The 27060-nt window shown below is 42.7% G+C and overlaps 1 protein-coding gene across 1 annotated transcript in view; it reads right to left on the bottom strand.

The window, feature by feature from the left end:
* The window catches only part of GSG1 (germ cell associated 1), a 128855-nt gene that overhangs the window by 87748 nt on the left and 14047 nt on the right, over positions 1–27060 (bottom strand). Inside the window, exon 2 of the mRNA XM_073586664.1 lies at positions 25754–26066. Coding sequence (XP_073442765.1) covers positions 25754–26066 — 313 coding nt within the window. The remainder of the gene's footprint in view (positions 1–25753; positions 26067–27060) is intronic.

Raw genomic sequence — 27060 nt, 5'->3', positions numbered from 1 at the left:
GTTTTATAAGTCACAAAAATGTCCCCCAGACCACAAAATAGTGTATGCATGAGAACTGTAATTTTTGCAATCCAATTTTTGCAATGATTTTTTGGAGTGTTAGATAATATCACAGAAATTTGCCCCAGACAACGGGATAGTGTATTGGTGAGAAATGTAATCCAGTTAACTCATTTTTTTAATGCTTTTATTGGAGTGCAAGATATAACAGAAATGTACCACAGAACATTGTATGTCTTTAACTGGTATGTGTTTAAGACTTTAACCCCTTTTTTTCAGTTTTATAGATCACAGGAAATTTCCCCCAGACCACAGAATAATATATGGATGAAAACTGCAATCCAGCTAATTTTTAAACACTTTTTTGGAGGGTTAGATATCACAATAAAGTACCACAGAACACGTGAAACTGTATAGCTGAGAAATGTATGCCTGCAAAAAATTTTAACGCTTTTTGTCAGTTTTATAGATCACAGAAATGTATGCAATACTGTGTGGATGACAAATTTTACACTGCAAAATTTATAGACGTACTGTTGGAGTGTTATATATAACATGAAAAAAATCCAGAACACAGAATTGCATATGGGTAAGAAATTTAACCCAGGGAAACATTTTAACGATTTTTTTTCAGTGTTATATAACACAAAAAAGTAACAGATCACATAATACTCGAAGGATCAAAATACATTGCATTTTTTCAACCCCCCCCCCCCCAATAAAATGCTGCAGCTATAGCAATGGATTGCACGGCCCTAATCCCTGTCTCCAGACTGAATTCTGTCACTCTCCCTGCTCCTGCGACTCTCTCTCCCTCCTTAGACTAAATGCACATTGTACGTGATATAAACAGCAAACGATTAGCCCTTGGAAGGGCTGTTAGTATGATGCCTCAGCTTCAGTATCAACACTACATGCCTCTGATTCATTATACTGTGCAGACACAGACCTACGCAAGCACTCTCTCCCTCCAATACAAAGTGTCATAGAGCTGTGCAATGGTGTCAGTGTGCCAAGCTGGGCGACATCTGCTCTTCTATAACCCCTGATGATGTCACATGGCCAGACAATCACAGTAATGCCACAACCAAGATGGCTACGGCATTACAGTGATGTGCAGGCCAGACATGCGGAGCTGTGATTCAAGTTTTATGTAGAGCACCGCCCATTACATGCCGAGTAACGAGTACATCTGAGCACTGTGATACTCGAGTGATAACTGAGTAACACTGAGCATGTTCGCTCATCCCTACTGAGCATTCATCAGTTGTCAATTCTGATGTATTCTCAGTAGGATCTTGACACTGCAATATTCTTTTCAGTGCAAAGTGACAGTGCGCTCCCTCGCTGGCTCTGATGATAAGTAACAAGTTGGAAAAAAAAAGCTGCAGGTACTTAAAAATTAAAATAGTTTTGCAGATTAACAGATTAGAAGTTGGACCAGAGTGGATTAGTCTTCAGGGCGACAATATCTTGGACTTGCTGCAGAAGAACAATACCTTTAGAGACTGTATGGAGAATCTTGGAAATTGTTACCGCAGGAAACAAAAATGTTTTTAGTTGGGTTCACAGAGACTATTAAAAGACAACAACTACAAAAGTTATGCGACTTGGATTTTCTGGCGTCAATGGCTCCCCGTCTTTGCTCATATATTTGTTAAGGAAACCAAACAAACTAGCTCAAGACAAATTATTATATTATATTTGGACCGTAATAATTCACACTTTAGAATCTGCAACTCTAAATTGGAAGACAGAGGTTCTAAAGTAACCCTTTTCACTGACCATAGGCAAAGGTGACATAAAAGATGAGCTTTATGAACCTTTCTGTACAGAACTAAAGTTTTAACTACAGTATAATGCTATTCAATAGACAAACCAACAAGACTGAACTGTCACTGTTTTCCACAATTGAGAAGAAACAACAAAATACCAAGATAATTGTGATCATAAGAGTTAAGGAAAATTTAGTGCGACTGGGACTTCACCATGGAATTCTATAGTTGTGGCCAAAAGTATTGACACCCCTGCAATTCTGTCAGATAATACTCAGTTTCTTCCTGAAAATGATTTCAAACACAAATTCTTTGGTATTATTATCTTCATTTAATTTGTCTTAAATGAAAAAAGTTCACCCAGTGCAATTTAAAACTGTCAGATCATGACAGTACCCCCTCCTTAATGAGGGGCCTCTGGACCCTCAAGACCACCCCTCATTAGGGAAACACCTACAGCGGGGACGCCCAGACCCTGAGTTCACCCCACCATTACCTGACACTTCAGGTTTATGACAAATGCACCGCTGGTATTGGCAATAAAGTTCATTTTGGAGGCACCACTCATCTCCACAGCGCCGACCTGGGGAACGAGTTTATGTATGTGTATGTTTGTTTGTTATCAGCTGATCAGGCTCCACAACACACTTCCACAGGATGTTTTTTGGTGGCACACATACATGCTCGTTCACACACAGGTCCGGACCTGAACGTTTAATGCACACATTCGTTTGTCATAAATTTGGTGAACTCATTCTGGACTCTAACAGAGGCGTCCCCCTGAGTCACCACACTCACACCCCCGCTATTCACCACGGGACACCACCCTCCAACCCTCTTTACCATGAGGTCTACGCCTCCCAGGGTTGGTCAATGGCGAGGGTTGAGACTTGTCCCTACTCCCCCGCAGCGCACCTGCTGCACACACCTGGAGGAGAAGAGGACAGGAATATGGATGAAATATACACTCGCTGGTCGCCTTCCTCCAAGCGACCAGGAGGGCAGCTTCTTCGGTGGTATAGAAGATTTGGCGTAAACCCCGCGGACTATCACACCAGTCAGCTCACCACAGGGGCGTACCCCTTCACCTCGGGGAATACCAGGCAGCTCCGTGGGGCACCATTCCTCCCACCTGCCTGGGTGCGCCCGCATGCATGAACCAGTCCCGCTCCCCAGCAGCGACTCTAGGGGGCTTTAGTACCAGAGCCGCAGGAATATGGAGGAAAATATATACACTCGCTGGTCGCCTCCATACGACCAGGAGGGGCGGCTTCTTCGATGGTATAGAAGATTTGGCGTAAACCCCGCGGACTATCACACCAGTCAGCTCACCACAGGGGCGTACCCCTTCACCTCAGGGAATACCAGGCAGCTCCATGGGGCACCATTCCTCCCACCTGCCTGGGTGCGCCCGCATGAATGAACCAGTCCCGCTCCCCAGCAGCGACTCTAGGGGGCTTTTAGCCAGACCGCAGCCGCCATTTTTTTTTTTTTTGATTTTCTGGTTAGCTGAGCAGAAGCCCCAGACCCTGATAACTGCTGCTGCAGCGGCACTAACACACCTTGCCGCTCCCCACACCTCAGTGAGGCCCGGCAGCAAATACCATAGGTCTCCACATGGCCAAGGCTCACCAGAAAAAAAAAAACTGTTGGGCCTGTGATAATGTCATGGTCACGTGTGTCAGGACGCAGATGTTTCCGCAAGGCGAACCCATAACACACGTGACCCTGGATACACCGCCTCCAGTGGGGCGCATTTAAATAATAAAACGTGCAGGTGGATAGGCCGCCTCCACCTGGCGAATTTAGGTATTACACGTTATACAATAATTCTGGAAACCCCGCCTCCAGTACGGCGAATTTAAATAATAAGGGGGACCTGGGAAACAATTACAATGGTGGGCCCTGCGATAGGGAATGGGGGACGTGGAGACCTCCTAAGCTCCCCTGAGCCAGTGTCCCTGCACTCCTTACATTCCCTATACAGGCTCCGCACCTGTCGCCGCATGCGTACCTTAACGCCCTTGCTCACCCTGACCCTAAACCCTCACTAGGGAATGGGTCGGTGCGGAGACTAATCCCACCACTGCACTAATAACACACATGAGGAAAGAGACAATACAGGGGAAACACCACTTAGCTTTGCTCTGTTGCGTGCGCTCCTAGCAACAGAGCCCACCACCTGCGTGCGTCTTCTCCTCCACCCGGATCCATCACCATAACAGGATCCTTCACCTTAGTGCAGCCTTGGAGCACTCCAACTCAGAGTGAACACAAACTCACAATATCACAGGCAGTGATTGCACACCCCTAGCACACCTTTATAGGGTGTCACACCTGATCCATAATTAAGTGCACAAAAACCTAAAGTGCAATACCACTAACCACCACAGGGGACAGTCAAGACACCTTGGAACTTTCCAAAGTAAAAAAAGTTCACCCAGTGCAATTTAAAACTGTCAGATCATGACAAATTTGTGTTTGCAATCATTTTCAGGAAGAAACTGAGTATTATCTGACAGAATTGCAGGGGTATCAATACTTTTGGCCACAACTGTAATGCCATGATCACCAATGGTGAGGAATAAAGACACTGTTGAAAAACAAATTGAATAGCTTCACCATATCATACCTTATAGTTGGATTTTGCTCCCCTGTATTTGCCCAATCATGAGATATTCTTCTACGGCCAAGTCAGTTACCTGACCTCAATCTGATTCAGCATGCTTTTCGATTACTGAAAAATCTGAAGGCCAAAATACTCACAAACAAGCAATAAGAGAAAATGGCTGCAGTAAAGGCCAGGAATATCATCTCAAGGGAGAAAACTCAGCAATTGGTCCATAAGTCTATATTCAGTTTCAGTCACTCGTTAACTGCAAAGTCTGAGGGGTGTTCATTAACGTTTTCTCCAGACCCACTTCTATTTATCACAGGACGCTGAAACTGCACATGTAATGATATAAATCACTATAGGTTACGTGCCAATTTGCAACTCAGAACTGATAACGGTCTTGATTTTACAGGTGCTGAAGTGGTGTGAGTTTTGATAATGGACCCAGTGAAATGAATACACAGCTGTCATCAAGTTCCTTTACTTGAAAGGCCACACACCAAAGGAAGACGTTCGATGAGATGAAAGAGGTTTATGGTGATGATTTCCCATCATATGATGTAAAATAGTAACATAGTTAGCAAGGCCGAAAAAATACATTTGTCCATCCAATTCAGCCTCTATTCCTTCAGAATGAATTCTCAGATCTACGTCCTTCTAAAGAACCTAATAACTGTAAGATACAATATTGTAACACTCCAGGAAGATATCCAGGCCTCTCTTGAACTCCTCGACTGAGTTCTCCATCGCCACCACCTCAGGCAAGGAATTCCATATTCTCACTGCCCTAACAGTAAAGAATCCTCTTCTATGTTGGTTGAAAAACGTTCTCTCCTCCAGACGCAGAGAATGCCCCCTTGTGACCGTCACCTTCCTTGGTATAAACAGATCCTCGGACAGATATTTGCATGGTCCCCTTATATACTTATACATAGTTATTAGATCGCCCCTCAGTCGCCTTTTTTCTAGACTAAATAATCCTAATTTTGCTAATCTCTCTGGGTATTGTAGTTCCCCCATCCCCTTTATTAATTTTGTTGCCCTCCTTTGTACCCGCTCTAGTTCTAGTATATCCTTCCTGAGCACTGGTGCCCAAAACTGTACACAGTACTCCATGTGCGATCTAACCAGGGATTTGTACAGAGGCAGTATAATGCTCTCATGTGTATTCAGACCTCTTTTAATGCACCCCATGATCCTGTTTGCCTTGGCAGTCGCTGCCTGGCACTGGCTGCTCCAGGTAAGTTTATCATGAACTAGGATCCCCAAGTCCTTCTCCATGTCAGATTTTACCAGTGGTTTCCCGTTCAGTGTGTAATGGTAATATTGGTTCCTTCTTCCCATGTGTATAACCTTACATTTATCATTGTTAAACCGCATCTGCCTCCTTTTGACCCAAATTTCCAACTTATCCAGATCCATCTGTAGCAGAATACCATCTTCTCTTGTATTGACTGATTTACATAGTTTTGTATCATCTGCAAATATCGATATTTTACTGTATAAACCTTCTACCAGATTGTTAATAAATATGTTGAAGAGAATAGGTGCCAACACCGACCCCTGCGGTACCCCACTGGTCACAGCGACCCAGTTAGAGAATATACCATTTATAACCACCCTGTGCTTTCTATCACTAAACCAGTTACTTACCCATTTACACACATTTTCCCCCAGACACGGCATTCTCATTTTGTGTGCCAACCTCTTGTGTGGCATAGTATCAAAAGCTATGTAAAAATCAAGATATACCACATCCAATGACTCACATATGACTATGTATCCCTGGTCATAGCATGATGGACATTAAATTACTTGTATTAAAAGGTGACTTCAAGTCTCAGAGAGAGAGAAGAATCTCTGAGTACAAATTTATGAAAACTTTCGACACATTCAGTGCAGGTATTAATGTGTCGTATGGATTTATGTCTTTTTACATCAATTAAGGAATTTGCCCCTCAGACCTTCTGGGGTCGTCACAACACAGAACCAGACCAGAAATCAGAGGGCAATAAAACATTCACACTGCTTATCTTTGAGCTGCTCCAATATTTATGCTTATCTCTCTCCCACAATGACTATTCCGCTTCACATCACTTGTCTTATCTATTGAGTTAGTTATGTGCTGTCTTGTGTATAAATATGCTATTCTTCAGATTTTGTATTAGTCTAGCTTGATGAAGAGACCTGCGTGTCTTGAAAGCTTGCAATTTGTTACCATCTTTTCAGATATGGAGTTAAACAGTTATTCTCATTGAGATAATCCAGAACAGCATCCGTCAAAAACCCTTCAAATATTTTACCAACAATAGAGGTTAGACTTACTGGCCTATAATTTCCAGGTTCACTTTTAGAGCCCTTTTTGAATATTGGTACCACATTTGCTATGCGCCAGTCCTGTGGAACAGACCCCGTCGCTATAGAGTCCCTAAATATAAGAAATAATGGTTTGTCTATTACATTACTTAGTTCTCTTAGCACTCGTGGGTGTACTAAGAACTGTAATCAAAAACTGGCATCTTCAATTCAAATGTGGTTGGACTTCAGTGCAAACAGCTCCAATTTCAGTGTAATCCCACTCTGCTACTGATGAACATACCATCCAGCAAGTGGAGGACACTATTTTAGAAAATTGCCGCATAACCATTCGCCACATAGCGCAAAATGTAAAGATTAGTGTGGGGTCTGCGGAAAAAATCATCCAAAACCATCTTCACAAGCATAAGGTATCCGCTCGCTGGGTTCCCCAGCTGCTCACCCCTTTCCAGAAGCAGGTACAAGCCGAATGCTCTCAGGCTTTATTGACGATGTGCCATGGGAACCAGGAGGACTTTTTCAACAGACACTGGTCACACAGGATGAAAGCTGATTCCATCACTATGATCTTGAGACTAAAGGCCCTTTTACATTTAGCGATGCACCAGCGATCCGACCAGCGATCCGACCCGGTCAGGATCGCTGGTGCATCGCTAAATGATCGCTAGTGAGCTTTCATACAGAAAGACCTCACAGCGATGCAGCAGCGACGCAGCGCACGATACTCACCTTTCACACACAGCGATCCTGACGTCCTCCCGCCCGCCTCCACGCGTCGCTCGTCGTCACAGCAGGAAGCCCCAGCAGGAAGCGCCCGACGAGAAATGGAGGCGGACATTCTCGCACGATCAACGATGGACAGCGGGGGAGCCGGTCGGAGGTAGGTATCACACATAGCGATATCGCTAGCAATATCGCTATAACGTCACAAAACCAGTGACGTTTTAGCGATACTGCTAGCGATATCGCTTAGTGTAAAACCCCCTTTAGATCCATTCAATGCAATGGAAGCATCATCACTCACCGCCTTCAAAAAAGGCACATGCCCATCCCTTGGCAGGCAAGGTCATGCTCACAGTATTTTGGGACAAGCACGCAGTAGTATTGATGGATTTCCTAGTAAAGGGTACCGTGATCACTGGGGCATACTATGTTTCACTGCTGTGGAAATTGTGGGAGGTCATCAAAACCAACAGACGTGGCATGGTCACGAAAGACAATGCACCAGTTCACAACTCACATGTTGCCCAAATGCAAGCATGCTCCTGTGGCTTTGAAATTCTACCGCATCCCCCTTATTCACCCGACCTCGCACCATCGGACTTCCATCTCTTTCCAACAATGAAATTATTTTTTAAGGGCAAGCATTTTCCAGATGATGAAACTCTGATTTCCAAAGTCACAACGTGGCTTTTGGAGCAACCTGTCAACTTCTACAAGCGAGGTGTTTACAGTTGCTTAAAGAGATGGGAGAAGTGTGTGCTCCTAGGAGGCACCTATGTAGAAAAGGACTAATAATGGTGCCAAGTTTCACTGCTCTCAGTCCACAGGAAGTGGGTCAGGGGAAATCTTTAATGAACGCCCCTTGTATTTGCCATGAAGTATTAAAACTAACGCTTCTAAATAAAACTGTTGGTCCAATTACTTCTGAGCTTGTCATTTTATACAAAATTGTCATATAAAAAATGTCTGTATTTCCCAAATGGCCAGTGGAATATTTTTGTAAAATCCCTTGTATTAAAAGTGAGAATCTACACTTCATTCATACACTGTATTGATGGCTTTCCTTTAAGTCCATGGCACCTATGGACAGAAGCTAAATTATAAAAATTCTATGACTGTCCAAATATTTTTGGACCAAACCATATCTATAATTTACAGTATATGTGCTCTATGCCAATTCTATTCAAATTATAACATTAATAGGCTTAAAAGGCTAATAATTGTAACAGAAAAACTGTCTACTAGTGAATGTGCACTAAAAGACCTTTTCAATATCACTCTGATAGTTCAAGCATTAGAAAGGCACAATATACTTGTAGAGGGACCTTGGATTAAATGTAAGCATCATAATGTAAAGCTTTGTCACACCATCTGCCATGAATATATGTGTTACATCTTTGTCCTGCTATAGTTCTAGTCAAGGCTGAATTCTGTCACATAAATGCATTGCTTTAAAGACTCACATCATTGGATTATGAACGATAGCTTACATTATGTTCTCTTCAGACATTTATTTCTTTTCTAAGGGGATTCTATCTTGACAACAAACCCTGTCAATTCTAAGGGGGCTTCCCTTATAGAATAAAGCTTAACTTATCCTGTGCAAAAGACAAACTACAGTATATTCTTCTACAGGAGTGGTATAGTAAGCTTCATGGTTACAGTGCAAACTAAGTGATCCAGTATGCCTCAAGGCTGAAGATCACACTAAAGGCAGGACCAAATCTAAGTGTCTCAAAGTCAACATAGTCAGGTAAGCTGTTACGAGAAGCTCAAGGGGCACACTGGGCGAGATGGATCCTCTAAACCTAAGGTCCAGGTGGGCACATGCGCATCGGGCATCAGGAAAGCAGGTTGATGAGTAGAGGGACTGGAAACCATAGGTAGACAGGTGGAATGCTGTAAACCACAGGCAGACGGGTGAAGTGCAGGAAACTGCAGGCAGGCTAGTAATTATCTTGAGAAAGTCGAACTTTTAAGTTCCTATTTTGCATCTGTGTTCTCTAAGAAAGCTATTGTAACATCAACTGATCTTCACGGTGCTATAGAAGGAATAAAATATTTCACACTATCTATAAACAGAGAGATGTTGTGGGAAAATTTAGCTAATTTAAAAAAAATTAAATCTCCTGGTCCAGACGAATTACATTCTAGGGTACTGAAAGAGATAGCAGAGGTAATTGCAGAATCACTGGAGAACAGGAGAAGTCTCAGAAGATTTGGAAAGGGCAAATGTTATCCTCTCTTCAAAAAAGGAAAGAAAATGGAGCCAGTAAATTACAAGCCAGTGAGCCTTATTTCTATACCAGGAGAGATCTTTGAACAAATTATTAACTAGCACCAGCATGGGTTTGTAGTAAACAAATCATGCCAGACTAATCAAATTTTCTTCTATGATGGAATAATTGACTGGGTGGATCGGGGAAATGCATGTAGTATATATAGTATATAGTATATCTAGACTTCAGCAAAGCATTTGATAAAGTATCTCATTCTATTGTTATTGAAAAAATGACCAAGGATTGAGAAGGCTACGGTCATACGCAAAGAGTGGTAATTTATGGTTGCACATCCAATTGGAAGAGTGCTTCATGTAGGGTACCACAAGGCTCTTTCCTGTCCCCAGTGTTGTTCAACATTTTTACACAGTAAATGATCTAAATAAGGAAACTGAAGGTAAACTAATCAAATTTGCCGACAACGCAAAGCTAGCTAGCTAACACTAGAGAAAACCAAGAATTCAAAAGGATCTAATTAAGCTTGAACAATGGGCAAAGACTAATATAATGGTATTTAACAGGAAGAAATACAAAATTCTACATATGGGCAAAAAAATTAAAATTACATCTGCAAAAATGGAAGAATAGAACTAAGCAACAGCATGTGTGAAAAAGACTTGTGTATAATAATAGATCACAGACTGCACATGAGTCAACAGTGTGATGCAGTAGCAAAAAAAGCAAACAGTTCTTGGATGAATTAAGAGAAGCATAAAGTCTATATCTCATGAAACAAATATCCCAATTTACTCATCCTTGGTCAGGCCTCATCTGGAATACTGTGATGAGTTCAGGGAACCACATTTTAAAATTACCTTGAAAAATTGGAGCAAGTTCAAAAAAGAGCTACCAGGATAGTAAGCAGACTGCAGAGTATGTCCTATGAGGAACGGTTAAAGGATCTAGAAATGTTTAGCTTGCAAAAAAAAAATACCAGGAGGAGACTTAATAGCTGTCTATACATATCTGAAGTAATGTCACAGTGTAGAGAGATCATCATTATTCTCATTTGCACATGGAAACACAAGAAGCAATAGAATTAAACTAAAAAGGAGAAGATACAGATTAGATATTAGAAAAAACGTTTTGACAGTGAGGGTGATCAATGAGTGGAACAGGCTTCTATGAGAGGTGGTGAGCTCTCGCTTAACGGAAGTCTTCAAACAGAGGCTGGACAGACATCTGTCTGAGATATTTTAATGAATCCTGCATTGAGCAGGGGGTTGGACACAATGACCCTTGAGATCCCTTCCAACTCTAATATTTAGGATTCTATGATTGTCCGCAGATGAAAAGGTGAGCACTACCATGAGTCCTGTGTCACTCCAACAGTAAAGCATACTGAGATTTTTGATGTAGGAATTTATCCAAAGCAGTGGTGTCACTCCCAATTTTGCCTAATAACACAACCAGGGAAAAAGAATGGTATTTAAACATTCTCCAAGAGGAACTTCTTCCAACCATCTAGTAGAAATTTGGTGATGTGATGAACAATGCTTTTTCGAGAATAATGAATGGTGAACAAAACATTGAAATTTTTTATCTATCACCAGAAAACTCCCCAGATCTCAATGCCATGGAGAATCTGTGGTTGAAGGGGCAGCATGGTGGCTCAGTGGTTAGCCTTGCAGTGCTGAAGTCCTGGGTTCAAATCCCACCAAGGACAACATCTGCAAGGAGTTTGTATGTTCTCCTCGAGTTTGCTTCGGTTTCCTACCCCAAATCCAAAGACATACTGATAAGGAATCTAGATTGTGAGCCTCATTGGGGACAGCGAAGATAATGTATGTAAAGTGCTGAGGAATAAGATAGTGCTATATAAGCAAAGAATAATAAATAAATAATCCTAAAAAACAGTTGACAAAAGAAACCACAGAAATTGTGATAAACTCCAAATACTGATTAAGCAAGAATGGGTTTTCATCAGTCAGGATTTGGCCCAGAAACTCATGAAAAAACATTTTCAGAATTGCAATTCTCAAAATCACTATTATAGGGACATTCCAATTTTTTATCACAAAGTGACACATCAGTATTAAAAATTGGGACTCTGTCACGAAGGTAAAAACAGTCATTGGAGGGAATAAAGAGCCTATAAAATATAAACAATGAAACCACTAGATCCTGCTATTATTAAAGCCAAGATCCACAACAGAGCAATTCAATAATAAAATCTCTTTTATTAGTTCACATATAAAAAGTACAAAGATTTTTATATTTACAAATAAAAGTGCAAGAAAAAGAAGAACACACGACTCCCCTTAACATGAAATTTGCTGCATGGTTCTGGACCTCATGACTGAATATCATGTAAGATACCACCTATGATATAACTGATTTAAACAAGCAGATATGTACTGGTACACCGAATAAATAATTTTGGCTACTACCGCCCAATAAATATGTAAACAAGGCTCCAGACACTGCTATTGCTATATAGGCTGAGAGCACCTCCCACTTCCTAGCAGCCCACAATATTTAACCATAGCCCACAGCACAGGTCATAACAGCTGCATAATCTAAAGGATTGCTAACACCAATAGCCATAAAGGAGAATCCTAATGGATCTTAATCATGATTAGAGCCACAGGGGCCATTACCTGGATCCTAGCAGCGTTCAGTGTGTATACAGTGGGGTCCCGTCCTTCTACCACGACGCGCACGTTTCGCCCTGCCAAGGCCACGTAAGCCCCGAATTGTTGCTAGTTATGGGAGCGAAAACACCTTAAACATGACTCCAAACACTGGCTGGTTCTCTCAATAGTAATCCATATTTATCCAGTACAACTTCTTGATTATAAAAAATGTTTTCTTTATTCAAATCCTGTTAAAAAACATTATAATCTTAAAGAAAACATTTTTTATAATCAAGAAGATGTGCTGGATAATTATGTATTAATTTTGCATGCGAGCTTGAACGCTATTCCCTGCACCTTCGTGGATAACTGCACTTGCTGTGGACAATTTAAGGGTGAGCTGATAAACTTTTCTTTTTATTTTATTTGGTTGGGTCTCTCACAAGAAGTCATTTACAGCAAATTGGTGCTTCAGCTGGCCTGCATTTGTTGGGCAGGCCTGTCTGGGTTTCTAATTAAGTGTCTTATTGTTGTGTCTTTATATTTTAATGATATAATAAATGTTAAGCTTTATTATCCCTACTTTTGCTTATACTATTACATCATTTTAGTGGGATCATCACCCTTTGTTTTGATTTATTGGCTAAAATCCAATTTTCTACCTGACCTTGGATGTACCCAGTACGTCATGGAAGAGACTGATTTTCATGAAGAGAATGACTTCCTGATCTTGGGTGTACTGGGTACGTCAAGACGATTTAGCCAGGGCAGGAGATGTGTGCGCGGGATTGCCGCCAGGTGTTCAGCTAACATCAAAGCTGACACCCGCCTCTCACTGCCAAGAGCGGTGCCTGCACCACTCTGGGCAGTTTAACACCGTAACTGCTAAGATTGATCTTAATTGCAGCATTAAGGCTAGTTTCACACTTGCTTTTTTTTGCAGCGCGTTTTTCCCGCAAAAAAACGCATTGAAAAAACGCATACATAAGCATACAACTGCTGCGTTTTTTTCAAGCATTTTTATGAGCATGCATGAAAAAAACGCAGCGTTTTTATGCGTTTGTATGCGTTTTTAGCGCGTTTTTACCGCGTTTGCGTTTTTTTCCAACATTTTTAGGTGGCCCCTCACACTACCCAAACCATGACTTTACTAACCCTAACCCTGACCCTAACCCTAACCCTGACCCTAACCCTAACCCTGACCCTAACCCTTAACCAAATCATACTTAACCCTAACCCAAACCCTAAACCCTAACTAACCCTAACCCTAACCCTAACCCTGACCCTAACCCTGACCCTAACCCTGACCCTAACCCTAACCCTAACCCTAACCCTGACCCTAACCCTAACCCTAACCCTGACCCTAACCCTTAACAAAACCATACTTAACCCTAACCCTGACCCTAACCCTAACCCTAACCCTAATCCTGACCCTAACCCTGACCCTAACCCTAACCCTAACCCTGACCCTAACCCTTAACCAAACCATACTTAACCCTAATCCTGACCCTAACCCTGACCCTAATCCTTAACAAAACCATACTTAACCCTAACCCTGACCCTAACCCTAACCCTGACCCTAACCCTAACCCTGACCCTAACCCTAACCCTAACCCTAACCCTGACCCTAACCCTTAACCAAACCATACTTAACCCTAATCCTGACCCTAACCCTGACCCTAACCCTTAACCAAACCATACTAAACCCTAACCCTGACCCAAAACCCAACCCTAACCCTGACCCTGACCCTAACCCTAACCCTAAACCCCCTTAACTAACCCTAACTCTAACTCAAACCCCTAAATTCCATGGTTAAAAAAAAAAAACGCATATGCAAAAAAACGCTTACATGAGCATGCCAGTGCGCACATATGCGCATCCATAGGCTATAATGGCCATTTTTAGCGCAAAACGTGCGCATATGTGCGCATGCGCTTTTTTGCAGGGCCAAAAAATGCAACATGATGCGTCTGGAAAATCCAATCGCACACCCCAAAAAAACGCAGCGCATGAAAATCGCATACATGCGCTTACAAGCGCGCAGGTATGCGCACCCATGTTAAATATAGGGGAAAAAACGCATGCGCAGGTTAGCGTTTTTTTCCAGCGCTAAAAAACGCAAATGTGAAACCAGCCTTAGAAGGCAAGTAGAGGGAGGAGGCTCCATCTCCCCTTTGAGCAGCGTCCCCGCAATGTCATTGTGAGGGCTCCATTGTTGCCATAGTGACCCGAGGTCATCATGATGACATCCCGGTCACCAGGCTATGGCAAGATGCTTTTTTCAGTGCAGCAATGACAGTTATTATTTATTATTATTATGCATTTATATAGCGCCATGTATTCCATGGTGCTTTACATGTGAAAAGGGGAAATATAGACAAGTGTAGTAAACATTTGTAAGACAAGGGACACACAAGTACATAAGGAGAGGGGACCCTGCCCGCGAGGGCTCACAGTCTACAGGGATGGGTGAGGATACAGTAGGAGAGGGAAGAGCAGGTCATGCTGTGGTTCAGTAGACTGAGGATCATTGCAGGCTGTAGGCTTGTCGGAACAGGTGGGTCTTCAGGTTCTTCTTGAAGGTTTCCGTTGATGGTGAGAGTCTGATGTGTTGCGGCAGGGAGTTCCAGAGTATGGGGGAAGCACGGGAGAAGTCTTGTATGCGGTTGTGGGAAGAGATAAGGGGGGAGTAGAGAAGGAGATCTTGAGATGATCGAAGGTTGCGTGCGGGTAGGTACCTAGAGACCATGTCACAGATGTATGGGGGAGACAGGTTGTGGATGGCTTTGTATGTCATGGTTAAGGTTTTGAATTGGAGCCTCTGGGTGATAGGAAGCCAGTGAAGGGCCTGGCATAGGGGGGAGACTGGGGAATAGCGGGGAGACAGGTGGGTTAGTCGGGCAGCAGAGTGTAGGATGGACTGGAGCGGATCCAGAGTGCTAGAGAGGAGGCCAGAGAGTAGGAGGTTGCATTAGTCAAGGCGGGAGATGATAAGAGCATGTACTAGTGTTTTTGTGGTTTCATGGTTGAGGAATGAGCGGATCCAGTTATAAAGCATTTCAAAGCTCGTGCATTCCAAGGCTTTATAACAGTGATCAGAGTGGTAAAAGTAAAAGTCCCCAAGTAATAAGGTAAATAAAAAATTAAAAAAAAAAAAAAATTGTAAAAAATGTTTTGATAAAATCACTAAATAATAATATATTTATAGTATACCTCAAAATTTGAACTTTTCTGTAAAAAAAAATGGTATGTTTGGTATCGCCACGTCCGGAACGACGTATCCTATAAAACGGTCACACTAATTAACCTCTTCAGTGAACACCATATAAAAAAAAAATTAAGTGGTAAAAAAAGATGTTTTTTCATCATACCGCCACAAAAAGTGGAATAAAATGTGATCAAAAAGATAAATGTAAATAAAAATGGTATGAAAGAAAATATAATCTTGTCACACCAAAAACAAGCTGCCATACAGCTCCATCAGTGGAAAAATAAAAAAGTTATGGCTTCCAAAATAAAGCGATGCAAAAATAATTATTTTTTCCATAAAATAGTTTTTATAGAGTGAAAGCGCCAAAACATAAAAAAAGATATAAACATGGTATCGCTGTAATATTACTGACCCACAGAATAAAGCCACCTTATCAATTTTACCATATTTGGAAAGCCATTAAAAAAAACAAAAACCAGTTCTTTAATTGCTGTTTTTTGTTAAAAAAAAATTGGAATGGAATTCAATCAAAAAACTTTGTGTGTGAAAATGGTGCCAATAAAAACATTGACTCGTCCAGCAAAAAACAAGCCCTCACATGACTGTCAGACGAACGATGGAAAAATGATAGCTCTGGCCGGTACATTAAGTCATCTTTAACACGGAGACTTTGACACTGACGCAGAATCTTCCTGGCAATGAGAATCCCCTTATCGTGGCTGCCTTGTACACATGAATTGGCCAATTAATGAGCTAAGCATTCTCAATTTTTCATATTTCTAGTGCAGTAATGCAATTCAATTTTCAGATTTCATGTTTGCACGCTATAGCGCTACAGAGTGCTGCTTTATTTGTTTGATATGAGTTGGTGACACTAGGCAAGCACCTGTTCAGAACTAAATTTATGTTTGGAACTGATGGTCAGTCTTTTAAAACTGTGTTTCAGAGACAAATCAGAAGGCCAGATTTCCACTCAAAAAATTGTGAGGCCTAATATTGGGATGCAGCGAGGAGGCCCAATTGGCTAATCCAAAACCTTACGAGGCACACTATCTAAGAAAATAAATTGTTCATTTAGTGACAGGTGACTGACAGCTGTGGGCCTATGGTTGTAAAACAGTAGGTTACAAGAGGGGAAGGCTACATACAACATGAGTGGGAAAAAGCGAGGTTGTGGTGAAAGGGGGAATAGGCTTGGTGTTAAACATATACATGGGTTAGGTGTTAATATTAATTAAAGCTCAACTGAATAAACACAGTCTTGTCCTATTCAAAGATCACTCACATCTGTTACTGGATGGGCTAGTCGACTCTCTTTCTTTGGCAGTTGCACAGCGGTATGCCTTGTAGATGAGGCTCAGAAAGAGAATGTGCTCCAGTGGATGGCAAGCACTGCATCAATTGGACTCTCCTCCTCTTCCCCCACCTTAACATCACACACAGTACAATCTTCAGAGGTGGCACCTCAATCACCCTTGTTTCCCCATGTCAAAAATTTCCAAATGCCCAACTGACTGTGGGGCACCTCAGATTGGCCATTCTGAAGAACTGTTCACACATTCTATTCCATTGGCATCAGAGGTCTGCTCCAAAGAATCACAGAATCTAGAGGAGGAAAGCATTTGCACCTATGCCCCAAACTTTTCCCTGTTAGTTCCAGGGCCAGATGAAGTAGGGTCCGAACAGAATCCAGACCCTCGTCAGCAGGCGTTAACCACCAAGGGTGGAGGTGATTGTGATGAGACTGAGATACCATAGGCGCATGCGGTCTGTACTGTTGTGTCAGGACAGGAAGAGGAGGAGGGTGACTCTCTGTGAGAAGTGTGAGAACAGAGAGGATGACGATGAGGTTGTAGATCTCACTTGGTGTGAAACCACAGGTATGCAGCTGAGTAGCTCAGCAGAGGAGGTGGATGAAGACGAAGACAAGGAGGATGTGTTGCAGCTTCCCACACAGACACAAAGTGATGCAGCCATGACAAGCACTGCATCCTCAGCCCCAACTCTGGCTGTGGCCAGCACCATTCACGAGTGTGCCATTCACAGTTGTGGCAAGGGTTGCCTAGCCTGGGACTTTTTTGGACCACAAAGGATGACCAAACACACGCTATCTGCCAAAAAACTGAGAAGCATCCAATATTGCATTAATTTGGAAACTGCATGCGTGAACCAGCACATGCGCGATCAAAATGCCGTTGTGTGGGAATCTTACTGCAATAAAATATGGACAAGTGGGCCTCGCCAACCACCAGCCCTCCCATCAAACCCATCTGCTGCTTCCTCCTCTGTCACCATGCCAAGTCTTCTCACACAGGTCTCCGGCCTCAGAAACTTCCCTTGTTTACCTCTTATAGTGAGGATGAGTGAAAGCCCATCAGCTGTTATGGAAGTGGACATGACTGCTGTTTTTGTGTCACCTAGTACAACACATCTTTCTCAATCCACCATAACATCTCCGCCTGCACCTCACTCACAGTCCAGCAGTTTGTCCTGTTCTCCGTACTCCACCCTGTCTCAGCACAGCAGCCAAGCCTCGGTCCCACGGTTGTGGTCACATAAAAGAATGTTTCCTCCTACACTTGCCAATGCTAAGAGCTTGAACACCACCATATCCAATCTGTTGACCACAGAAATGCTGGCGTTCAGCATGGTGGATACAGATGATTTCAAAAATTTGATGGCCATCACAGTCCCCCAGTATCAGTTTCCCAGTTTCCATTACTTCTCTAACAAAGCTGTGCCTGCTCTACACTACCATGTCACAGACATCACCCATTCCCTGAAAAAATCTATGTCTGCCATGGTGCATTTCAACACTGACCCCTGGATAAGCAAACATGGGCAGGGGCATTACATCTCACTGTTTGGGCGACTCTGGTGGCTGTGGGGGAAGGTGGTCAAGGGGCTGCTCCACAAGTTTTTGAATCTCCAAGGCTTGCAGGACAAACCTATGTATCTAACAGTTCCTCCACTGCTTCTGGCTCTTCCACCTCCTCTAGGGCCTCCACCTGTGCCCTCAAACTCTCCCTTAATCAGACACGAGCTCCAACAGTGCAGATAGAATCCTCCCCACCTCCATACTGCGCAGCCATGGCTCCCCACAAACAGGCATTAATATGCCTTGGAGATCACAGTCACACAGCTTAAGAGATGTGAACAGCTATCTAGGCAAAGCTAGAGCAATGGCTGTCTCCACTGAATCTGGAGCCAGGGAAGGCCGTGTGCAAGAACAGTGCAAACTTGGTGGTGGCTATACTCTGGGGCAACCTCACACACGTGCCTTGCATGGCTCACATCCTCAACCTGGTGGTACAGCAATTTCTCCACCACTATCCCAGCCTGGGTGCGCTGCTGCAGAAACCAGGTTCGCTGTGAGCTCACTTCTGCCAATCGCACCCCACAGGTAATCGACTTGCATCGCTACAGAGTTCTTTCGGCCTACCAGTTAACCATTTGATTTGCAATGTTCTGACATGGTGGAATTCCACTCTGCAGCGCCAGTGGCAGCAGCGACGAGCCTTGGTGCAGTATGTCTTTTTACATAGCCTGGGCCAACGCAGTACGGATGTGGTGCAAATCACGCTTGGGGAGTGGGCCCAGATGAAGAACCTCTGCACCCTTTTGCACAATTTTGAAATGGCTACTAAGATGGTTAGCAATGATGATGCTGTCATCAGCATCACTAATCCGGTCATCTACATGCTGAAGCATACGTTGAATCGTCTGCTGCGTGAGGAGGTGGTGGCCCCAGAGGAAGACATAGAAGCAGAGGAGAAAGGATAACAATATCTCTAAGTTATGGACTACCATTGCACAGGCGGGTGCCATGGGAGAGTGGCTTACAGTGTTCAAAGGGGGCTCATGGTACCAGCAAACCGTTATTGAAGATGCAGGAGCCAAGGAACAAATGGAGGAGTACGAGGTGATGGACATGCAAGAGTCAAGAGATGAAGAGGATAATGATCCACTCTCTATTATCCGTGGTTGGCAGGAGGGAATGGAGGAAGCAACCTTGAGTGTTACCCTGCCACCAACACACCATGGACTTGGACCTCATGGAAGCACCCAACACATGAGTGCCTTGTTGCTGCACTATCTTCAACATAATTCCCGTATTCTGAGGGTTAGAAATAGTGCTGACTACTAGGTTGCCACTCTGTTAGATCTAAGGTACAAGAGTAAATTTAGCTAGATGTTTCCCAATCTGGAAAGTGACGTGCGCATGCTGGTGTATTGAAACATGCTTAGGTTTTTGCTAAAACAGTACTGAGGCACACAGTGTGGATCCCAGTTCTAGACGTCCAACCCCGGGAACGTCAAGGTGTCATCGCAAAAACATTAGCAGCAGCAGAAGTGGTTTAAGAAATTTCTGTGAGTCTTTTCACACAATTTTAGACCAGCCCATGCACCAGCAGAACAGAGTACAAGCTCAATATCAATGCCATCAAGGGGGTTTGGATCCTTTTGCATTTTGGGCTTTAAAAATGGAAGAGTGGCCTGAGCTCCTCTGTCACGCCTTGGAGGTTTTGTAATGCCTTGCAGCCAGCATTTTCTCAGAACGTGTCTTCACTGCTACCGGTGGTGTCCTGATGGATAAGCGCATCCGACTGTTCCCTGAAAGGATAGACCGCCTAACTTTCATCAAAATGAACAAGTCATGGATCTCAAATGACTTTTACACCCCAGTCACAGACTGAGCAGACTTAGTAATGGTGTAGTTTTAAGTGTCATGCATTGATCTCACATTATTGCAGTCTGTGCCACCTTTGTGGTGTCTATTGTTCCTGCTGTTGCTATTGATGTTGATGTTACAAACAATTTTTTGAAAAGTAGAGACTCCAAGTTGGGTCTCCTTCTGGTGGGTTTCCTGTAGTAGAATGTGTGTCAGAGGCCTATTATACAGTTTCTACTCTGTGGAAATTGATGCCACTTTTGTGGTGTGTGACAATAATTTTTTGAAATGTGGGGACTCCAAGTTGGGTGTCCATCTAGTGGTCTACCTGTGTAAGTAGGGCTCCCAAACAGGCAGGCAGGCCTGCGCTTACTTCCAGTCAACTACCTGTGTTGCTTTCCTTACATTTTCTACCAACAGTACTGAATGAAACTGATCTTTGCACCATCTGACTGTGGCTGAATAGAAAAAAAAAATTGGAGGTTGTGCATGGGGTATCAGGGCTCCCAACTAGGGCAGCTTACACTGCTCCCTTAACCACCAGCTCCTCATTGAAACTTCAATTCCAAGCTGTAAATGCTGGGCCAGACCCTGATGCCTCATGCATGGCCCATGGCTGAATACTTCTGTGCCATTATAAAACGTTCTACTGTGGGTCAATTGATGCCACATTTCATGGCGTTGGCCCTTAATTTGAGCTGTAGGTGGAGCTTTTTGTCACCCCTTAAGGTGTTGTGTATATGTTTGGTTTGGCCTCCCATTGAATCTAATGGGGTTTGGGTATGTACGTTGAACTGCTCCACGAACATGTTCAACAAACATCTAAACATTCGGCAAAACGAACCGAACCTTGAGGCTATGTGCACACGTGCGGATTTTTCACTGAATTTTCTGCGGCAATTCAGCAACTCCCTGCCACAGGAAATACGTGAGAAATCCGAATGCGTAATTCCCGTGCATTTCCCGTGAAAAACTAGCATTTTGCAAGCGTAATTAGCTGGCAGAATACTAGCATTTTCGAAGCGATCTGCAGCATCGCTTGGAAAACTGATTGACAGGTTGGTCATACTTGTCAAACATAGTGTTTGACTAGTGTGACCAACTTTTTACTATTGAGGCTGCCTATGTCATCAAAGGTCATTGTCGCAAGGCATCGCTGGGAACGGGACTTGCCGGGAGCATCGCTGAGGCCTGAGAACGCTGCGGGGGATGCCGGAAGGTGAGAATATCACGATTTTTTATTTTAATTCTATTTTTTACAGGGATATGGTACCCAGGGCCTGGAGGAGACTCTCCTCTCCTCCAGACCCTGAGTACCATCTGCACATTTTCCGCTTACTTTGTGCATGGTGGGCATAGCCACATGCGGAAAGTAAGCGGAACAATGCATTCCTATGTGTGCAGAATTCCCACGATTCCACAAAAAGAATGAGCATGCTGCGTATTTTTCCGCGATGCGATTCCGCCGCGGAAAAATGCACAGCATGTGCGGATTGCCATTGAATTCAATGGGTTGTTTATTTTATGCATTTTTGCAGCATTTTCGGGGTAAAAAAACGCGGATAAAACGCATAAAATCAGTGGGAATTCCGGACATGGGAACATAGCCTCAAAGGTTCATCCATGCAAAGCTCACAAAGTCATTTCTGTTTTTTCCAGCAGCATGGATGAAAAGTGCCAATATAAGTCTATGGGTATGTGACAAACATGTACGGTACATGAGAAATAAGATTCTCTGGTCTGATGAGATGAAGATAGAACTTTTTGGTGATAATTCTAAGCAGTACGCGTGGAGAAAACCAGGTACTGCTCGTAACCTGCCCAATACAATCTCAACAGTGAAACATGGTGGCAGCATCATGCTATAGGCATGTTTTTCAGCTGCAAGTTTAGGACGACTGGTTGCAATTGAAGGAAACATGAAGGAGGCCAAGTACAGAGATATCCTGGATGAAAACCTTCCAAGAGCGCTCTGGACCTCAGACTTGGCCGAAGGTTCACTTTCCAACAAGACAATGACTCTAAGTACACAGGTAAAATAACAAAGTAGTGGCTTCAGAAGAAATCTGTGACCATTCTTGACTGGCCCAGCCAGAGCCCTGACCTAAACCCCATTGAGCATCTCTGGAGAGACCTGAAAATGGCTGTCCACCAATGTTCACCATCCAACCTGACGGAACTAGAGAGGATCTGCAAGGAAGAATGACAGAAGATCCCTAAATCCAGGTGTGAAAAACTTTTTGCATCTTTCCCAAGAAGACTCATGGCTGTACTAGCTCAAAAGGGTGCTTCCACTCAATATTGAGCAAAGGGTCTGAATACTTATGCACCATGTGATATTTCAGTTTTTCTTTTTTAATAAATTTGCAAAAAATTCTACCTTTCTGTTTTTTTCAGTCAAGATGAGGTGTAGAATGTACATTAATGAGGAAAAAAAGGAACTTTTTTGAATTTACCAAATGGCTGCAATGAAACAAAAAGTGAAAAATTTAAAGGGGTCTGAATACTTCCAGTACCCGTTGTATGCTTTTTATTGTTAATGTTAAAACTGAATAGTAAACACTATTTAAAAAAAAACACTAATGAAATTACTTGTCAGAGATGTACATTTTATTAGGCAACGTTTGTTCATCAGTTAACATAGTACTTCACAGTATGTGAATTTTTGGCCTGATAGAGATTTGGACTATACAGTGGCAATTGTTGCCCAACAGCAGGAGTCCGACAGGTTGAAGGACCAAAACTGTGTGTGAAAATAGTCTGTGCCATACGATCACACAAAAATTTTAAAGCTGTGATGAGGCTGCAGAAAAAAAACAGTTCGCAAACAGGTTTGCATGAGAGTCGCAACTCACTTTTATGAACACAAAGTCATTGCAATTTTTGACTAAAAATCAATAATGCTGTATTTTTTACGATAGCAGCAAACAATATTACTAGTTGCAACGTGAATCCATTGACAATTATTTGACTGAAACACAACACCATGATTTTTATGAACAGTGTCGCCCTAACCTTTCCCCTAATAACTTCCCACCCAGGCAATTTTAATTTTTGTCCTTTTGTAGTTCCTTCCCCTATATCAACTTTTCTTTATTTTTACATTGACACAGTCGTGTGAGGGCGTGTTTTTTACAAGATGAGTTGTACTTTTAAATGGCACAATTTATTTTACCTTACAAGCTGGAAAACAAGTACAAAAAGTGTGAAGAAATGGTGAAAAAACGCAAATCCATCACCGTTTCTTTAAAAAAAATGTCATAACATTCAACGTGCAGTAAAAATGATCTGGCAACCTGATTCTTCGGGTCAGTATGTTTATGTTGATACCAAACACAAGGTATGTGGACACGATCCTTATTGAAAAAATGACTAAGTATGGAATGGACAAGGCAACTGTTAGGTGGATTCTTAACTGGCTTAGTGATCGGACCGAAAGAGTGGTCGTAAATGGCTGCACATCCAGTTGGAAGAATGTCTCAAGTGGGGTACCACAGGGCTCTGTCCTGGGCCCTGTATTGTTCAACATCTTTATCAATGATTTAGATGAAGGAATTGAGGGTAAACTGATTAAATTTGCTGATGACACAAAGCTAGGAGGGATAGCTAATACTAGAGAAGAGAGAGAGAGGATTCAAAAAGATATAAATAAACTGGAGAAGTGGGCAGCAACTAACAGAATGGTTTTTAACAGGGAGAAATGCAAAGTACTACATCTGGGCAATAAAAATGAAAAAAGCATATACAGAATGGGAGGAATAGGGCTAAGTGACAGCACATGTGAAAAAGACTTGGGTATACTAATAGATCACAGACTGAATATGAGTCAACAGTGTGATGCAGCAGCAAAAAAGGCAAATGCAATTCTAGGATGTATTAACAGAAGCATACAGTCATACAGTCTAGATCACGTGAAGTCATTATTTCCCTCTACTCCTCTTTGGTCAGACCTCATCTGGAATATTGTGTCCAGTTTTGGGCACCACATTTTAAAAAAGACATCAACAAACTGGAGCAAGTTCAGAAAAGAGCGACCAGAATGGTGACCGGTCTGCAAACCCTGTCTTATGAGGAAAGGTTGCAGGATTTGGGAATGTTTAGTTTGCAAAAGAGAAGACTGAGAGGAGACTTAATAGCTGTCTACAAATATCTCAAGGGCTGTCACATTGTAGAAGGATCAACTTTATTCTCATTTGCACAAGGAAAGACTAGAAGCAATGGGATGAAACTGAATGGGAGGAGACACAGATTAGATATTAGAAAAAACTTTTTGACAGTTAGAGTGATCAATGAGTGGAACAGGCTGCCACGAGAAGTGGTGAGTTCTCCTTCAATGGAAGTCTTCAAACAGAGGCTGGACAGACATCTGACTGGGATGATTTAGCGAATCCTGCTTTGAGCAGGGGGTTGGACCAGATGGCCCAGGAGGTCATACACATTTTTTAAGTTGTAGCAAAATTCAGAACTTTGTAAAAAAAAAAGTGTGTTGCCATTTTCTGAGACTCGTAACTGTTTCATATTTTACCCAATGGAGCTGGGTAAGGTCAAGCTGTAGGTTTTTTGGTATCATTTTATCATTTTTGGGTACATCCAGTGTTTTGGTTGTATATAATAAGAGAATTGTGTAATGGCAAAATGGCAATTCTGGGGTTTAGATTTTTTTTATCAGGCATATCTGAAATACATTTATATTTGGTAAAGACCAGTATTTCTGAAATACATTTAAGGGCAGGTGCTGACAACTGTATTTTCCCTTATTGGAGAGAATTGGGTCGATTACGCAATTAACAATGTGATCAGAGTGTGATCACTGTGTGCTCCGATTCTCTAGGAGGAGAAGATGGAGAAAAAAATGTCTCCATCTTCTCCATTCTGTGAGGCCAAGGAAATCGCATTGCATTCAGATGTTACACAAGTGCAGTCCATTGTTTTCCACAGACTCATTGACTTAGCCGAGTGCGATTGATGATCAGATCCAACTCATGTATGCTGCAGTTTTTCCTCAGTCAGATTTTGCCTGAGGAAAAAACTGGACATGTACATGACACCATAGCATAATATTGATTAGAGTGCGATCCGATGCTTTGTTGGATCTCACTCGAACCAAAGATATGTGCTTGTGCTCCTGCCTTAATGCATACATTCCGCACAATTGGTCTGGTCAAAAATGCATCTGAGTTTGGTATTTCAACTTCCTACCTTTAGAATAGCAGAAAATAGAAAATTCTTTCCACTAAAAGTGATCTGGGGTTTCTAAATGATTCGTTCTGGTAATTATGATGTCCGGCAACTGCGAAAATGAATTACTAAGAAACCATTGAAATCAGTGAGTCGTCTACATCATGCAAGTAAATCATGTAAAGCAGTGTTCCCCAACTCCAGTCCTCAAGGCCCACCAACAGGTTATGTTTTCAGGATTTACTTTGTATTGCACAGGTGATGCAATTATCACCTTGGCATTACTAAGGAAATCCTGAAAACATGACCTGTTGGTGGGGCTTGAGGACTGGAGTTGGGGAACACTGATGAAAAGGATCTGATATTGACATTGATCTTGCTTATATATAACAAAACAGCATTTCTTACCTGCCCCCAAAATGTTTTCTTCACAAGAATACCAGATTCCAGTGTGGAAATAGCGGAAAGCAAATCTGTCATCGCCTGTCTCCCAGCTGTAATGTACTACGTTTTGACCAGAAGCATTAATGTTCTCCACATGTATGGGAACCACTATGCATTTAGTGGCCTTTCCATTTCCACAAAGAGGTTTAGGAACTTTTTGTGTCCCCTCACACCAGTAACTACTAAGAAGGGCTGTGGTGGAGAGAGTGAGAGACACCAAATTGAAGCCCATGGCCAGTAGAGCACGACGCCAGGGAACTACTTCTGTGATCTCCATCTATAGAAGAGAAAATTGTCAAATGTTATCAATAGTGCAGCCACATACTAAATATTCTACATCACATTTCAAACTAAGTATTTTGCTGTGTTCCGGGGCTTAGTTAACCGGTGCATGCGCAGTCAGGCTTTTCGGCTTTGCCCGCAGTTGGGCAAAGCATACTGCGCGTGCACTAGCCAAGAATGCTTAGCGCACGGGCAACAAATGGCAGACACCTACTCCTATTCCTCAAAAAACTGCGGCCGGCGGCCGGGGAGGCAGCACACATCGGGAACACCGCCCATTGGACCGGACCGACCTTGTTTTCATCGCCCGCCAAAACCAGGTGACAGATTCCCTTTAACAAGGTTTTGTCCCTCAGATAATTTTGTGTGTTCCTGATAGACTTTTTCATGCTGATTTCAGAAATGACTTCAGATTTTTCCTATCACGTAAGGTTTTTGAGAAATTATACCAAACATTATAATTTTCTGTTAGAATGCTAAAAACTCATATATGAACTTTTTCTGAAACAGTGTATTCTGAATTTTCCCCCGAAATAACATAAAATGCTGATCTACACATATGCAAGCACTTATTATGCGAATTCCGTGCAGGTGCAGTGAATCATTCGGATGACCGTGCATGGAGCATACCACATCTCCTGGGCAGGGGAGGAATCAAAATACTGACATACTTAGAGCATGGCTGAATGGATCACGACCTTCAATGCCGTTCGCTGTCCCAATGATATGGAGAGAGCAGAGAGATTATGTAACAGATTGCTACTTCTGCCTTAAGCCGGGGTCACAATGCGTTTAGGCAGTCTGTTAGACGGACTGCGTTACACTATGGTGTAACGCAGTTCGTTAACGCTGCAATTCAGCCCCATTGCCGGGCGCATCGCGACGCATGCCGTAAAGCAGCACGCGTTCACGATGTGCTGTCATTCACTGACGGAGCCTCGGACGTGGGCTTCAGCATCTGAGGCTCCGTCACCGCTAGCTCAGATGAA

This window comes from Dendrobates tinctorius, unplaced genomic scaffold, assembly GCF_039654945.1.
Source record: "Dendrobates tinctorius isolate UK_male_01 unplaced genomic scaffold, ASM3965494v1 ptg000094l, whole genome shotgun sequence".
NCBI classification, from domain to species: Eukaryota; Metazoa; Chordata; class Amphibia; order Anura; family Dendrobatidae; genus Dendrobates; species Dendrobates tinctorius.
Note: the sequence above shows the minus strand (reverse complement) of the source record. Positions and strands in the feature narration are given on the sequence as shown.